The sequence below is a fragment of the Bombina bombina genome, chromosome 5, assembly GCF_027579735.1.
Source record: "Bombina bombina isolate aBomBom1 chromosome 5, aBomBom1.pri, whole genome shotgun sequence".
Taxonomy (NCBI): domain Eukaryota; kingdom Metazoa; phylum Chordata; class Amphibia; order Anura; family Bombinatoridae; genus Bombina; species Bombina bombina.
The window spans coordinates 1,038,106,372-1,038,125,011 of record NC_069503.1 but is presented as its reverse complement, the minus strand read 5'-3'; the positions used below and the strand labels follow the sequence as shown (position 1 = coordinate 1,038,125,011).

At 33.3% G+C, this 18,640-nt stretch overlaps 1 protein-coding gene across 1 annotated transcript; it reads left to right on the top strand.

The window, feature by feature from the left end:
* The first annotated feature begins 917 nt into the window (after positions 1 to 917).
* On the top strand, positions 918 to 2,654 carry LOC128661707 (putative nuclease HARBI1). The gene is made up of 3 exons (XM_053715931.1): positions 918 to 1,527; positions 2,089 to 2,450; positions 2,547 to 2,654. Exons 1-3 carry the CDS (start codon positions 918 to 920, stop codon positions 2,652 to 2,654), a joined length of 1,080 nt encoding a protein of 359 aa, XP_053571906.1.
* Positions 2,655 to 18,640: the final 15,986 nt, after the last annotated feature.

Sequence of the window (18,640 nt, the reverse complement as noted above, 5' to 3'; positions counted from 1 at the left end):
GCTCACTAAACAGATTCTTAATTTCTGAGACAACTTCCTTTATGTTGTCTTTGGAGGAAAGAGTTTTCAAGTCCTCTTTTGTTACATATTGTGGCATAATAAGAGGCATTGTCGTTATTTGTGCGGGTTCACTCATTACAGGCTGTTGCAACACATTGCTCTCATCTACTGTCTGTGGCTCAACATTTTTTAGGTAGTGGTTCATGTTTCTAGCTTTAGATCCTTTCTCCTGTGAGCCTGCCCTCCTCTGTGCCATACTGTATCTCAATCACACTATAAGAATAAAAGTTATCATATACTATAACTTCAGTACTGTCCGTTATTGCAAGCTAACTATGTATTATACAAGGGTGGTTATACAGTTATAACGTGATTTTAATTGTGTTTTCCCTGTTGGGGTGCAGTTTTGATAATCCCACTCTAGATTCATTCAGGAGTATTTATTTATTCCACTTTCACTCTCTGTTATTATTCTCTTTTGTATTCACTCTCGTACTGTACCTCAGTGATGCAAGCCTGGCCCTGTGTGATTTAAGGAAGTTGCGCCACATGTGATTAGTAAAAGATATAGGGGGAAATTTATCAAGCATTCAACACTGTATTCTCAATATTATCCGCATCTAAATTCACTTCCGAATTATTAATCTAATTTATGAAACAGTAATTGGTGCTTAGAAACGATATATTTCTAAATCCGTCAATATGTCCGCAGCTCTAACGCCGAGATACGTTCGAACATCTATACGATTGTTTTTCTACAGTATTCGATGTAATCTACGCTATTATTCAATTTATCATCCTGTCAACAATTATATCCGGGCATCGTATTTCCTCACGTATGTGCTTTTCTATACGCATATTCTGTGGTCGCGAAATAGATCTTCAAGCAGCATTTATAATGCATATATTAATCAGTTATGGAAATTGTTATTGCAATGTTTCATACTATTTATATGCGTCGAATGGAACGAAGAATAGATGGTCAAGCTGTTCAACAGATAGATAGGCTTCAAAGAAGGCGCAGAAGGATTCCAAGGTTTTTTCGTCCCAGATCAGGACTTGATGCACTTTCTGACATTGACATCATCAGGCGTTTTAGATTGAGTAGAGAATCAATTGAAAGGCTATACAATCAAATATCTGGTCAACTTGAACCCATTACTTTTCGGACACATGCTCTGCCCGGAATGTTGAAGCTGTTGGCTGTTTTACATTTTCTAGCAACTGGTTCCTTTCAATCAGTTACTAGTGTAGTTGTTGGCATGAGCCAGCCTTCTTTTTCACGCCACCTAACTACAGTGATTGATGCTCTTTTGTCAGTTTTCAAACGGTATGTTTTTTTACCAAATACTGATGAAGAATGGCATTCTGTAAAGCTTAATTTTTTTAGACTTGCTGGAATCCCAAATGTGTTGGGTGCAATTGATTGTACTCATGTCAGAGTAAGGCCACCACATCTAAAAGAAGAAATGTATCGCAACCGCAAGTTTTATCATTCTTTGAACATCCAGATGGTTTGTGATGCTGGTTTGAAAATCATGAGTGTCCGTTCAGGATTTCCAGGATCATGTCATGATTCATATATTCTCAAACAGTCTGCCCTGTATAATAAATTTGAGGAAGGACAAATGCCTGAAGGATGGCTACTAGGTATAATTATGAAAATTAAAAACGAAACCTTCTAATGTGCGTTAATATTAACTCACAATATTGTAATTTTTTGTGCAGTGTATAATATCATTAGATTTTAAAATACAGTATATACCCTGTTTTTATTTATTTATTCTGTTTGCTGCAGCACCAAGGTCAATGGATTTTTAGTTCCATACCTTTTTTAAAATACCTATCTATCTATCTATCTATCTATCTATCTATCTATCTATCTATCTCTCTCTCTCTCTCTCTCTCTCTCTCTCTCTCTATATATATATATATATATATATATATATTTATATATATATATAGCGATATAATTAAATTTTTATTAATACCAATATATATGTACAATTTAAAACATAAAAATGTTTGCAAGTAAAAAGTGTATCTGAACACATTTAAATTTGTATAACTCTTTTTATTTTTCAAAAGGAGATGCAGGATATTCCTGTAGGAACTGGCTACTTACTCCTGTAAATATTCCACGCACAAGATCTGAAATGCGGTACAATGATGCACACAAAACAACTCGATGTGTGATTGAGAGGACCTTTGGAATGCTCAAAAGCCGTTTTCGTTGTCTAGATGAATCCGGAGGCACTCTTCAATACGTTCCTGAGAAAGTGGCTGTTATGGTGTTGGTCTGTTGCATGTTGCATAACATCGCTTTGCGACAATCAAACATAGAGGAACTGGAAATAATAACACCAGATGAAGATGGTGTTGAATCTGTTCCTCAAGATGTAGTTGAAGGGGGTACACATGCACGTAACCAGTTGATACAAACTCATTTCGTAGGTGAATAAAATAAAAATTATGTATGATTTATGTATTGATTCCATAATTTTTAGCAATAATTATTTATAAACAATCTCTTCTTATATTCACAGGTTAACTCGAAAATTTTTCTAAGTTCAAGCATGAAAATCTATAATTCAAAAATGAAAAACGTTCTCCACAAAATTATTCACAATTTAGATGATGAGAGTGATGTGTAATTCAAAAATAAATATGTTCTGATTGATACAGTTGAAAAAAAAAAATTATTTGCCTATGTTGTCTTTTTCTTTTCTTCTATTTGTTATTTGTTTAAAAAAATTAAAATAAAACCATTTTTTTTTTTAATTTATTTTTTTTACTAACAACTTACAATACAGTTGTTGAAAATAAGTTGTATCCTTGAACAGTGTGCAATTAAGAAAACAGGTTCTGTGATTCTAAACTTTTTATTATTGTTGAAAACAAGCACTAGCTTTGTATATATTTGAAAGCCAGATACAGCTTTTGGAACCTATAAATTAAGAACAAACCTTGCATAGACGTATAGCAATGCAATTGGAATAAAATGTAAGCTAGTCAAGTATAAAATGCATAAAACATATCAACCCCCTAGCTATAGTGTTGATGCTACACACTGCAAGAAAACAAACCTTGAAAGGAGAGATGTTTTAAAAATTGAAACAGTCGAATTACATTTTATTGCATTCAATAGTAACCTTTTCATAACTATATGAACATCATAATATATTTAAATTTTATCAAAACAAGAAGGCAACATATAAAAACATTTTATTAAAATTTTCTAATAACTAGATAACCATCAATATATAATATAACAATGCAATTTAAATAACTAATAAACTTATTTAAACATATATGAAACTTTCGCTAATAATAAGATGCAAGAATAACAATTGGAACAGAATTTAATATACATGTATTGAATAACATTCTAATCTAATGAGGATGCAAATTATGTGAACCGAATAAGTTTTAACAAACTATCTGTCTCTTAACACATTTATCATAAAATAATATAAACTCAAACATTGATTTATAAATAAAAAAATTTTTCCTGAATTTACTCAAATGATTGACATATTACGTCATTTCCTTCAAGATTAGAAACTCGTTAGCAAGATGTCGCAACGTTCTCCGTTCACTGCTGGAGAGCTAATTATTTTAGTTTATGGGATGGAGAAATATTTTCCAAAAAGAATAGGAGGTGTTAGATCTGTCAAACAAGATCAACGCGATTATCTTGTTTATGAGATAATACGCAGGATGTATCGGGTATCGGGAATAAAAAGAACAAGAAGACAGTGCCTTCAACGCTATTCGGATCTACGTAGACGTGAAAAGGAGTACCATACTAGGATTAGAAGTCTCATTAGAGTTTGTAAGTGTTGACTACATACACTATTTCTAATAGATATTGTATTTTGATTCAATTTCTACGTTTAAAACGGTTTAGTTAAATAATGTTATGCGTTTGTTCTGACACATTTTATTAATTTTAAAGATAGATATAAATAAAGTGATAGAACTTTATAGATATAGACAGATATACTATATATAAATAATAATCAATATATAGAACTATAATGAGAGATAAAAAGATAGATCTAAAAATATAAAGACAAAGAATATAGAAAAATATAGATCTAAAGATAAAGGGATAAATAGTGATAGACTTAATGGTTGTTAATTTAATCAAAGAGAAATAGAAAGAGCTATAGAGATTTGAATTACAAATTGATAGCGATAAACAGAAATAGATATAGAAAACTATACATCTAGAGATAAAAACACAATGAAAAATTAAGTCCCAGAAAAAAAAGATACAAAGTTATAGATAGAGAATATAGTTTTTAAAGAGTAAACTAAATTAATAAAGAAATACAAAGAAATAGGACAGATTAAGAGAGTTAAATTAATAGAAAAAAGAGAGAGACACATATAGAAAGTAATAAAATTACTTTGTTCAAAATAATATTTATAATAACAGTGACAGAAATAGAAAGCAATATTGGAAGAGAGAGATAGAGAGAAATATAGTGCGAGGGGGAGAGAGAGAGAAATAAATAGATAAAAATATTTACAATTAGAAATATAAATAATAAGAAATAGGAGAGAAAGTGAGAGATAGAGCTAGCAAAAGAGAGAGATAGAGAGAGAGAAAGAGAGAGGGAGAGAGAGAAATACAAAGATAGATAGAGATAGATATAGATAGATATAGACTTGTAAATGTTGAGATATGAAAAGAAAAATAGAGAGAGATACAAAGATAGATATAAATAAACAAAATGATATCAAATAAATGATAAATCTAGAAATATGAAATAGAAAGAATGATAATAGATAGAGAAAGATAAAAGAGTTCAAGAGATTTATCTTTATATATAAATAGTAAAGTTTAGATAGATATAAATAATATAATTGAAAAATAGATTCAACTCCAAAAAATAATAATTAATATAAATTTATATATATATATATATAAATATATATATATATATATATATATATATATATATATATATATATATATATATATATAGAGAGAGAGAGAGAGAGAGAGAGAGAGAGAGAGCTCTATCTCATTCTATCTTTTCTTATTAATCTTTGTTCATAATATTTATTTATTCTGATTTTATTCATTAATGGAAATGTGATTACAGATACCAAAAGAAGAAAGGAAAAGAATAAGAGTGCTCCACGATACCTGAGACCAATAATGGCTTTTACCCCAAACAGTAATGCACAATCTCCTCCACTTCCTATAACTTTAATGGAATGATCTGAACACAGAAATTCAAGATCCATTAACTACTGATATGGACAATCAATATGAATGTGAAGTAACTTTGACAGCTGAAAATGATCAGGAAAATGTCATTGATGGAATTGGATCGAGTGAATGTGAGTGTCAATCTAATTATACATTTTTTCACTGTATAAAAATAGAGTAAAGATAAGTAATTTTCTTTAGTTGATAAAGATGTTATAAAATCGAAATACATCAAAATGTGTATATCTCTAAATTCTAATTCCATTCATTTTATTCAATATAAAGTAATAATTTTGTTTTGTTCTTATTTATCTTCCTTATATTACAGCCGTGCCTGAAAAAAACCAAGATACAACAACCAAAAATAGTTTTGTAAAAAAACTAAAAAAATTTAAGAAAAAATTATTGAAGATGAACAAGGAGATTGATAAAATGATTTCAATACTAGAAAAATGTTGATTGAAAAAATAATAATTTTACTTTATTATAATTTGTGAATGTTCTATTAATATTCTATGTCAAGACTATTATATATGTCATTTGTATTTTTTAAATATGACTTATTGATGTTCAGTAATTTTGAATATTTTGATAAAAATTAGTGATTAAAACTAATTATTAAAGAAAAAATAAATATTTTGTTTCAACCGTTCTAATCTTTTTTTTTAATAGCGTTCACATATATTTTTTGGCTTAGTAGTTCAAATGTTATAAGTTCTACAACTTGTATTCAAACAACGATTATAATGCATACTGATCAATATATTAATTTATAATTTTGTTTTATTATTTCAAGACCAACATATATATTATTGATCACATTAGCATATATCTTGAAAATTATATATATATATATATATATATATATATATATATATATATGTATATATTGTTCTCTCTATATATATATATCTATATACACACACACTGAATAATATTTATATTTATATTAATGAACTAAAAATATCTAAATAAATATATATATATGTATAGTTACCTAACTATATATATATATATATATATATATATATATATTGATCAAAGATCTCTTTTTCTATCTATCTATCTATCTATCTATCTATATATATATCGAAAAATTATATATATATATATATATATATATATTCATCAATATATATATATATATATATATATATTGATATTTTATATATAAAATAACTCATTGTAATAAGTAATAATTGTAATTGTTTATATATATATATATATATATATATATATATATATATATATATAAATATATATTTAATTTTTTTATCCATGACTCTATCAATCAATACTATTAAAATATTAATAGTTTTGGTTGATTATGTACAAACAAATACAACATATACAAACCTTGCAATCTATGTTTATGTATATAACTCACTCTCTCTCTGTCTCACTATATATATATATATATATATATATATATATATATATATATATATATACAATTATAATTTATATATAGACATTGAGAGAGAGATAATTTGGATATATTTATATATATAGACATACATATTTGGATTGTAAATTATATATAATTATATAGAATCTAAATATATATAAATATATATATAGAGAGTGATATAAATATATTTATCTAAAGAAACATATGTATGTATGTATCAATATATATATATATATATATATATATATATTATAATTTTTTTTTAAATTATTAGATTTCTATATTTAAATAAATAACTTGTTTATAACAATTTAAATGAGAACAGAATAAACAATATTCAAACATTATTATTATAAAATTTAAATAGCAATGTAAAATTATGGCTATTCTTGAAATTGTGGGTTTGTTGATGATGATGCGGAGAATAAGTTTGTTATTGATTCTACGCATTTACTTAAATTTTCAAAACCAGCTCTAAATATCTCATTTCTTTCCCTTTCAATTTCTATTTTTTGCTCCTCTATTCTTAGCCTATCCTTTAAAAAATTTCCAAACATCTCAATTACTTTGTTTTGTTCATCCCTAAAATTGCGTTCTATTCCCACCATCTCCTGTAATGCATCTGTCTCAGGGGCAGCTTCAATTGGATTATTAGCTATATTAGCAGCATTTTCAATTTCAGGTATTGGTGTAGACATTGTAGACTCTGGTTGTTGATGGGACCTTGATTGGGCAGATGTATTTGTCCCTGACAAGGACTCTTCAATTATAGTCATTTGTGAATCTTCTTCTAAAGGGTCTACAGTCCTTAGTATTATTTCCCCACCACTAATATCATCTTGTGTGTTTTCTTCTTCGTTACCTACAAATAAATATAGAAAATAAATATATAAATAAAACATCGAATATATGTATGTAATTTATGTTTTACATATAAATTTGACAATAAAAACATTCTAAAATATTTAAAATTAAAAAAATAAATATATATATTCATTTTTATTAAAAGATAGCCAATACAGATCTTACTCAATTTTATTTGGAAAAAAAAAATAATTTTGATTTTCAAATCAATTTCTAAAAATGTAAGATTTGTATATGATTATCATTTTTTCAAAAAGAAAATTAGTACATCAATAACGATTGTGAATGTTCTCTGCCATTTCAGGAAAATCAATTACTGAAAATAAGATATTTGATATGCAGATTGATTTACCATGGAACATATCTTTTTTCACATTACAAAACATGATACTACATTAAAGTTAAATAAGGACAAAAATATCTTTAAATTTTGTCAACAATAGAATAAATGTACATAAAGCTATATAATTACCTTCTTCTATACCTCCGGATATAATTTGATTGAAGATATTCATGACTTCTGAAAATAAAAAATAACATTTATTTTTTAGGGTTCTTTTAATTTGTTAACAAGAAAAAAAATACAATAATACAATTTAAAAAAAAAAATACCTCTCGAATTTCTGGCATTGTCAACGGGTGTACTGCAGGGAATATCAGGCAATGTATCCGCTGATCCTAAACTATGTGTTGTTATCGAAGATGACGAAAGGGTTCTTTGACAAACATTTTCTGTAGGCCTCATTTGGCTTGTAGAAGCGAATTCCTCAATTGACTCTGTAGCTTGTAGAGAAGATTGGCTAGAAGGTTGTGCTATAATAGTTAAAAAGAATACATATATGTGTTAGAGGGACATTTTACTCAAAAATAATATTTCATGTTTCAGATTGAGAATATAATTTCTGAAAACTTATTTTTTGTTAAATTTTTTATTAATTCTCTTGTTATTCTTATTTTAAAGATAAACCGAGGAGGTTCATAGACTAATTTATAAGGCCTTGAAGACCTACCCTCTTCTATAAGGACTTATTTTCTGTTTTTTAACAATATAGGTTGTTAGCTCATGAGTGTCAAAAGTTATAGACAATTATCTTGGTATATTGATTCGAAAAGGAAGATTGTAATTTTAGAAACAGGACCATTTTTGTTGAAAAAGTAAAATTGTATTTGCTGATTGGACAGAAACAATTAACAATTGCTGTCCATGGTCTTAAAAAAATGGTCTGTTGGCTTAGCTTAGAGACCTTCATTTTAAAATCAAGATAGCAAGAGAATGAAGAAAAATGTATAATGTTTGTAAATTATACTTGTTTACAATTACATAGTATATGAATCAGAAAATAAATTTTTAGGGTTGAGTGTCTATTTATTTTCATCATAATATTTATGGCCTTTTTGGAACTTAAAAAAGCCTGCAACGTATGAAAGATGTATACTTGTGAATCCATACTCCATGATTTGAAGTGCACATGAATATAAGTAAATGTAATTTATCCTAATCTTACTTTAAAATAAGTAAGAAATTATAAACTAACAAGGTCAATAATTCAGTATCACATATCACTGTTGTGCGTCTATAGATACGCTGTTTGAACATGTAATTTGTATACAAACCTGGAAAATCATCGGAATCACAAGGGACATCAAGACCATCTACTATTTCGTTCCCCAATCGAGACAATACACGTCGTTCATAGTTGAGAAGATCGGAATCCATTGCTGGGCCACCGCCGGTAGCCCTAGCTGCTTTTTTTTCTTTGGCATATTTTGACTTTGTGATTCTTTTAATGTCAGAGAAACGCTTTTTGCAACTATCCACATTTTTGGGAAAACGTGATACTGCTGAAACAGCGCGACTAATCTCTTCCCACAAAAACTTTTTTCTGCTATGTGTGGTAACACGCTGCTTATGGCCGAGAAGAACATCATAATGCTCTAGTACACTCTCTACTAGAACTTCATTTTGTTCTAAAGTAAATTGGACATTACGTCCACTTTTGGTTCTTCCAGCTTCAATCGCTGCCATCTTGTCGCAATAAAGATTAATCTGACTAATAAAGTAATAGGCGTATGCTAACATTTGCGCCGTTATGACGTCTTAGATTCATTTTAATATCACATGTAAGTAACGTCCACTAAGTTGTTCGCTTTATCATATTGAATGCTTCATAAATTAGAACAATTAGGGAGTGATATTTATCATAGATACGATGATATTCGCTTCAAATATGACGCTAATAATTACGGATTGAAATTTGATAAATAAGTACTAGTCAAGTTAATACGGAGTGTGCGAATAATGGCGTTATAATTGCCGATCGTAATTGCGTGATAATTCACATAGTAATAAATTTCGCCCATTCACTTAAGTAGTAACTCTCTCCAGTCACCCTCAAGGACTCCACATACTGTTACAGGCCCCCAGTATGAAATGTCAACCAAGAAGGAAGCCCTTCAGTCTTATTTTTACCTTGGTATCTGCTATTGGTGGTCCGGAACCTCCCCACTATTATATGTTAAGAGCCCTTCAATGCCATGTTCGATTCGGTTCTTTTATATAGCGGAGCTCGGTATGTATGCAGGGCGACCTGTGCGGTATTCTCACCTTTGCTATGGGTGACCTGTGCGCTGGTCACAATGTGTGTCACGCCTAGGCTTACTGCGGTGTTCCTGTGCAGCCGTTAGTTACTCTGGGCCGGTTGCGGCTTATGATGGTATCCCTGGGTAAATCGTGACTCGAGTCAATTTAACATGTGTAGGCCGACTTTCGGCTCCGGAGCTTCAAGCAGACACGACCATGCTCCGCCCCCCTGTAGTACTTTATTTTAATATGTTTTGGTTGTGTGTTTTTTTTTTTTTTTTTTTTTTAAACCCTTACACTTTACTTCAGGACTCAAATCATGTTAGATATTATAGCACATATTAAATATAAGCTCTAAGATTCCAGCGCCCAGTGTGAAGATGCAGAGTTTTACTAACTAATACTTGTAGGGGGTTAAAATAAGGGATTGACTTTAAATATGCTACTGTAGTTGTCCCTTTAAATGTAAACATGCCCCTGTCAGAAGTTCCTTTGCAGTTGATAGAGCATGATTGCTTGTGACATTGTATTCGTTGCAGGAGTTTTTCTATATGAAGAAGTATGTATGCAGTTGTTATGACATCTAAAACCTGAATTTTATTTTCAGCCTGATAGAATAACTTCAGTCCAGTTTCATTACATTTCTGTGGAAATAAATTCATCCAAAATACTCAAAGGTCCATCCAAAATGATTAAAAGTAAGATAACAAGGGGGGCGCTATTTAACGCTTTTACTGGAGCGTTAACTGCCCTAGAAGTAAGCTTTTTGTGCATGTCGGGTTGCCCTCGTATTAAGAGTTGAAATTAAACTGTTTTTGCTTGCACGCTAACCTGACGCGTGTAAAAAGCTGAACTTAAGATATTGCATGATAACCTATTCCCCTATAGAAGTCAATAGAGCAAAAAAAGTAGAAAAAAAACTAAAGCCCTAATCACATGCAATCCTAATCAGATATTCTCAAGTGCGCTCACGTGACAGGAAAATATGAATATTTCACATTATGATGTTCTTTACAAAGAAGAATATGTTCTATTTATTCATAAATACATATACAGTATATATGGTACGGGTAAAGTCATAAAATAGGATTACCCGGGTAAACCTGACATTACCCAAGCAGCTGTGGGTAAAGCCTGATGTAATGTAATTCCCCCATCTACACAATTTTTTTTGCCTCTGCCTGAGGGGGTTCAAGGAAGGCACCCGGCCAAACCTCTGGCATCCATCCCAATGAGACTCTACGTCCCCTCCTGTCTCCAAGACTTTTCACGTGCTGCTCCTGTCCTCTGGTACTCTCTACCCCGCTCCATAAGATTGTCTACAACCTTGTATAGCTTCAGATGCTCCTTGAAAACAAACCTATTCAGGGAAGCTTACCATCAATTCTCTATCTCTCATTGTAACCAAAATAATTATTAAACTGTCTGACTCACTCCATGTGACAAACTACCCCAAACCTTATGTCTCTGCACCCTCAAACTGTAGACTGTGAGCTCTCCGGAGCAGGGCCTTCCTCCTCCTGTACTAGATTTGTTTAGTTTGTTATGTTTTGTATTTTATCACAAATCCTTGTCATTGTATACCCCTATCTTTGTACCCATGTATATCTATGTATCTCAATGTTAAAGCCCTTTGCCTGCTTTTTTTATTCTCGCACCTGAGTCCTCACATCTTTGAGCCTTTTTTAACTTTTATGAGCAATTTTTGTTTGAATAATGTTTATAAGATAGTGTTATGTGTTTTGTGCAACTTTTTGGTTTTGGGAAACAGTTAACCAGTGCTCTGAGGACATGGTAATACTTCTAGCATAATCACTTTTACTTTCAACTTGTAATGAGAGTGAAAAACTTGATGCACGCAAACCAAGATAAACCCCTTATCACTCGAGCATAACTGTTAATTCACCACTCATAAACCGGCCCTAAGATTTCATCAATATATCTCATCCAAGATGAGATTTATCTAGTACATTGTGTTATGCTATCCACAAAGATGCAAGTGACTTCCCACCATACTAAATATAATTAGTATAGGTGGGTGCACAGGCAGGGTCCAGAACATATGTGCAGGAAAATATAATTTCAAGGGCTCCATGTACTAAGCCGTCAATTAGTCCGTCATTGAGGACGCGGATAAACTCGCCCCTAATAAATAGACATGTCTAGCCTGCCGCGAGCAGTGGCGGATTATTGATAAATTTGATGCCTCGCTCGCCGCGACTAAGCTAATGTACTTAACTTTCAGTCGAATTGTCTGGCCAATTATTAACACGTGATATGCAAGGTGTCAGAAACGTCATAGTAGTCGCAGGAATGGAATTTTGCCCCGATAAAACTTCACCTTTTCTAAACAACTTTATTATTGTTCAAAAAATTTTGGAGAGTGATTACAGAGCGTTATTTTTTGTGATCTTTATTTACAAATTGGATATGGCTTCATCTGGATCTGATACCACTTCAAAATCCAAGAATCCTCACTTTTCGCATCAGCAAAACGTTGTTTTGATTGACATGATTATTGACTCATGATTATTTGCTTGGATGTTGTGTCAAACAGACTAATTTTTCAAGGAGGAAGCAGATCTGGCAAAGGATTAGCGATGCTGTTAGTGCCCAGATGCTGTTAGTGCCCAGATTAAAGATCAGAAAATAAGTGATAAGAGTAAGCCCTGAAGCTTTCTTTCATTTGAATATGGGCCAACCTAGGAGCTGTTAAAAATTGTGATTAAAATAAAACAAAGCAAATTAGCAAGTCTTTAAAATAACAACTCCTATCTGAAAATATAAAATCTGACTTTAGAATTTCCTGTCGGTTGGTAAATATACAATTCAATGAGACAATACAATGAATTACCATCAGCTATGGAGGGATTACATTACACAAATCACATTATGTAAAAGAGTTTGAGAAGCTATAGACAGTAGTATGATGTCACAAAGACAATGTATTACCTAAAATATATTGTCTGTAATTACTTTGATCATAAACTTGATTTATTTTAAACCTTTGATAATTAAAGAGCAACAACTGTAATGTATTTATCTGTTTATCAACAGGGATTTTTAATAACCTTAATTATTAAAAAAAAAGGTAGAAGACAATTTAATAAAGCAAATTGTTTTTATTGATCAACTTAAAACAGGAATTTTAATCATCGAAATATTGTTCGGAAACCATGTCCCTTGTTGCCATACCACGCCTATTAGTTTGTTCTACACATATTTCTTCTGTTAACTCATCAGCATCTATGGTATTTTCTTCTTCTAATGGGCAGCCTCTTTTGATTGCTATATTGTGCAGTATGCAGCAAACCAATATAATTTTTGCAACTTTCTCAGTTGCATACTGCATAGCACCACCAGAACGATCAAGACATTGAAACCGCATTTTCAAAAGACCAAAAGTCCTCTCAATTATCCCCCTGGTAGATCAGTGAGCTTCATTGAAACGTACTTGATTTCTGGTCTGTGGGTTGTTATAGGGAGTCAACAGCCATTCTGTACATGAGTAGCCTCCATCTCCTAATAGGACATAAAATAAATATAAATATTATTATAAAAATAATTATAAAGATTGACAACTATACGATACAAATTTAAAATATACAGATTACTCTTTAATTACAGTCAACAAATTTGGCGCAATTTAAGTACATGGAAATGAGAGACAAATTAGACGCCAGTTATGCTTACCTAGAAGCCATCCTTCAGGCATATCTCTGTCCTCGAACTTCCGGTATAAGCCAGTCTGCCTTAAGATGTAAGAATCATGACATGAGCCTGGGAAGTTTGAACGGACACTGATTATCCTCATGTTGGCGTCACAGACCATCTGAACATTCAAGGAATGGAAATGCTTTCTATTCCTATAGATCTCCTCACAAGCTTGAAGTGGTCTTACAGCAACATGGGTAGAGTCTATGGCACCTAGGACATTGGGCATCCCAGCCATCCTATAGAAATTTGACTTTATAGATTGCCATTCTTCTGGGGTAGATGGCAAAAAAACATATCGAGGAAAAATAACCATCATAGCCCCTATGACTTTTGATAAGTGGCGTGAAAAAGCTGATTGACTCATTCCGATAATGACGCTAGAAACTGCCTGAAAGGAGCCTGTTGCCATAAAATGCAATGCAGCTAATAGTTTCAATAGTCCCGGAATAGCTTGTGAACGAGCCGTCATCGGCTCCAAATGATCTTCAATCTCTCGATACAGGTGTAATATGGATTCATGATCAAGCCGGAATCTTTGTATGATCTCTCGCTCAGAAAGGCCGTGCAAACCAACCCGTGGAAGGAATACATGGGGGACACGAACTCTCCTTCTTCGAACCAATCGATTAACGACATTTCCAGTATTCTGTCTTCTAGACCGCATTTGCATCACACGGAGAATAAACAAATACAGAAGTGTCTCCATAGCTGCCGAAATTAACAATGTAAGTACAATGCTGATATTACTGCCTTTTATATATGTCTAGACTGGCGTCTACAATGACTTTCCTATTGTTTTGTACCTTGCCCGCCACCTAAAAGGTGGCGAGGCAAAAATAACGAGGTGGGAGCGGAAATTGTAGCAAGCGGACAAATAGATTTTTTAGTACATTAATTTTGGCGAGTTGTTGGTCAAATGTGTCTAATTACAGTGAAAAATGGAGAGGTAGCGAGGTTTGGTGGATAAGTATGCTCGCAATTTTAAAGATGCGAGTTTGAACATAGTTGACGACTTTGTACATATCAGTTTGCGAGTTTTGACGAGATATTTTTTGCGGGTAGCTCGCTGACTGCTTAGTACATGGAGCCCCAAATATCAAATACTGTAGATATAACTTTACACATATTTCAGAAGGCAAATAAAGAATTCATTTTCTTCCCCTCTCTGAAATGTTAGTGTGTTGCAGCCTTACAGTTCTACTTCATTTGTATAACAATACAGAGAGACTCATCATTGCATGACACAAGTATAGTATTGAGATGTAATTATTTGTTGTTAATCTTATTTAAAACATGCATTGATTCCCTTAAATATGAAGGGAATACATCTAGTTTATCCCTTAAATCTAGCATTATATGCTGATTAGCTTTGTCACATAGGGACTGAATGACTGAAACAACTTCAGTGACTTGCAGGATTCTGAAGTTTTTGTGAACTTTTGGAAAACTAATTTGTGGCTGGCTTAGGGAAGTCAACGGTAAGGCATGCGTTTGCATATAATTATATAATGTTTTGCATATATGTTTTATTGATGATATGACTGTATTTGAGTAAAAATAGGATCAGGAAGCAATTTTTTTTTTGAGGAAATTGGGAGGTAAAATATTTTCCTGTTTTACATAGAGATGCTCAGGTGATATTTCCCTGTTAGCCTTTTACAGTTATACTGCATCAGTTTTAAGTGATTTAGCATATGAGTATTATGTCCCTTTAAGTGTAATCACATGATGATTTAGGTTAGACTAACTAGCTATATTATAGGCACAAAAAAATAATTGGGATTGCCTGAATCCTGTAGATTCATCTTTGCATACATTTCAAATAATCTATACTTGTAAAACTTGACATATTTTAAAGCATGAAAAAAAAATCAGTGTGGGTGTCTAGTTTGTTTTCAGTGAAAGATGAATGACCTATACAAGCAAATATTTTAAAGGTAAACAATGTTTTGTTTTGCTTTTTTTGTACAAAAACGGGCCAGCTCCTAAGCTTAGATTCATTCATTTTCAAATAAAGATTCCAAGAAAACAAAGAAAAATTGATAATAGGAGTAAATTAGAAAGTTGCTTAAAATCGTGAAAGAAAAAATTTGGGTATAAAATGAGATGATGGTCAAAACATTACCCACTAAACTACGGTATTATTAGCTGTATATAACACTACCATTTACAGGATTTTTATATTTTTTGAAAAAAAACACAATTTATGCTTACCTGATAAATTTATTTCTCTTGTGGTGTATCCAGTCCACGGATCATCCATTACTTGTGGATATTCTCATTCCCAACAGGAAGTTGCAAGAGGACACCCACAGCAGAGCTGTTATATAGCTCCTCCCCTAACTGCCATATCCAGTCATTCGACCGAAAACACGCAGAGAAAGGAGAAACCATAGGGTGCAGTGGTGACTGTAGTTTAAATGAAAAAATTACCTGCCTTAAAATGACAGGGCGGGCCGTGGGACTGAATACACCACAAGAGAAATAAATTTATCAGGTAAGCATAAATTGTGTTTTCTCTTGTAAGGTGTATCCAGTCCACGGATCATCCATTACTTGTGGGATACCAATACCAAAGCTAAAGTACACGGATGAAGGGAGGGACAAGGCAGGTACTTAAACGGAAGGTACCACTGCCTGTAAAACCTTTCTCCCCAAAAATAGCCTCCAAAGAAGCAAAAGTATCAAATTTGTAGAATTTTGAAAAAGTATGAAGCGAAGACCAAGTCGCCGCCTTGCAAATCTGTTCAACAGAAGCCTCATTTTTTTAAAGGCCCAAGTGGAAGCCACAGCTCTAGTAGAATGAGCTGTAATCCTTTCAGGAGGCTGCTGGCCAGCAGGTCTCATAGGCTAAGCGGATTATGCTTCTTAGCCAAAAAGAAAGAGAGGTTGCCGAAGCCTTTTGACCTCTCCTCTGTCCAGAGTAGACAACAAACAAAGCAGATGTTTGACAAAAAATCTTTAGTAGCTTGTAAGTAAAACTTTAAAGCACGAACCACGTCCAGATTGTGTAATAGACGTTCCTTCTTTGAAGAAGGATTAGGACACAAGGATGGAACAACAATCTCTTGATTGATATTCTTGTTAGATACCACCTTAGGTAAAAACCCAGGTTTGGTACGCAGGACTACCTTATCAGTATGGAAGATCAGATAAGGAGAATCACATTGTAAAGCAGATAACTCGGAGACTCTACGAGCCTAGGAAATAGCTACCAAAAACAGAACTTTCCAAGATAAAAGTTTGATATCTATGGAATGAAGAGGTTCAAACGGAACTCCTTGAAGAACCTTAAGAACCAAATTTAAGCTCCATGGGGGGAGCCAACAGGTTTAAACACAGGCTTGATTCTAACCAAAGCCTGACAAAATGCCTGAACGTCTGGAACATCTGCCAGACGCTTGTGCAAAAGAATAGTCAGAGCAGAAATCTGTCCTTTTAAGGAACTAGCTGACAATCCTTTTTCCAAACCATCTTGGAGAAAAGATAATATCCTGGGAATCCTAACCCTTGGATTCACACCAATAAATATATGTAAGCCATATCTTATGGTAAATTTTCCTGGTGACAGGCTTTCGTGCCTGTATTAAGGTATCAATGACTGACTCGGAGAAGCCACGCTTTGATAAAATCAAGCGTTCAATCTCCAGGCAGTCAGTCTCAGAGAAATTAGATTTGGATGGTTGAAAGGACCCTAAAGTAGAAGGTCCTGTCTCAGAGGCAGAGTCCATGGTGGAAAGGATGACATGTCCACCAGATCTGCATACCAGGTCCTGCGTGGCCACACAGGCACTATCAAAATCACCGATGCTCTCTCCTGCTTGACCTTGGCAATCAGTCGAGGGAGCAGAGGAAATGGTGGAAACACATAAGCCAGGTTGAAAGACCAGGGTGCTGCTAGAGCATCGATTAGCGTCACCTTGGGATCCCTGGACCTGGATCCGTAACAAGGAAGCTTGGCGTTCTAGCGAGACGCCATGAGATCCAGTTCTGGTTTGCCCCAATGATGAATCAATTGTGCAAACACCTCCGGATGGAGTTCCCACTCTCCCGGATGAAAAGTCTGACAACTTAAAAAATCCGCCTCCCAGTTCTCTACACCTGGGATATGGATAGCTGATAGGTGGCAAGAGTGAGTCTCTGCCCAGCGAATTATTTTTGAGACTTCTAACATCGCTAGGGAACTTCTTGTTCCCCCTTGATGGTTGATGTAAGCCACAGTCGTGATGTTGTCCGACTGAAATCTGATGTACCTCAGAGTTGCTAACTGAGGCCAAGCCTGAAGAGCATTGAATATCGCTCTTCCAGAATATTTATTGGAAGGAGTGTCTCCTCCTGAGTCCACGATCCCTGAGCCTTCAGGGAGTTCCAGACTGCACCCCAACCTAGAAGGCTGGCATCTGTTGTTACAATTGTCCAATCTGGCCTGTGAAAGGTCATACCTTTGGACAGATGGACCCGAGATAGCCACCAGAGAAGAGAATCCCCTGGTCTCTTGATCCAGATTTAGTAGAGGGGACAAATCTGTGTAATCCCCATTCCACTGACTGAGCATGCATAGTTGCAGCAGTCTGAGATGTAGGCGTGCAAACGGCACTATGTCCATTGCCGCTACCATTAAGCCGATTACTTCCATGCACTGAGCCACCGAAGGGCGCGGAATGGAATGAAGAACACGGCAGGAATTTAGAAGCTTTGATAACCTGGACTCCGTCAGGTAAATTTTCATTTCTACAGAATCTATCAGAGTCCCTAGGAAGGAAACTCTTGTGAGTGGGGATAGAGAACTCTTTTCCTCGTTCACTTTGCACCCATGCGATCTCAGAAATGCCAGTACTAC

What these genes read in the sequence shown, in the direction of transcription:
- LOC128661707 (XM_053715931.1), top strand. Translation starts at nt 918, where the DNA reads ATGGAAATTGTTATTGCAATGTTTCATACTATTTATATGCGTCGAATG. An exon ending in CCAGATGGTTTGTGATGCTG is followed by an intron (nt 1,528 to 2,088) that starts GTTTGAAAATCA and finishes ATTTTTCAAAAG; the next exon opens with GAGATGCAGGATATTCCTGT. An exon ending in AGTTGATACAAACTCATTTC is followed by an intron (nt 2,451 to 2,546) that starts GTAGGTGAATAA and finishes TTATATTCACAG; the next exon opens with GTTAACTCGAAAATTTTTCT.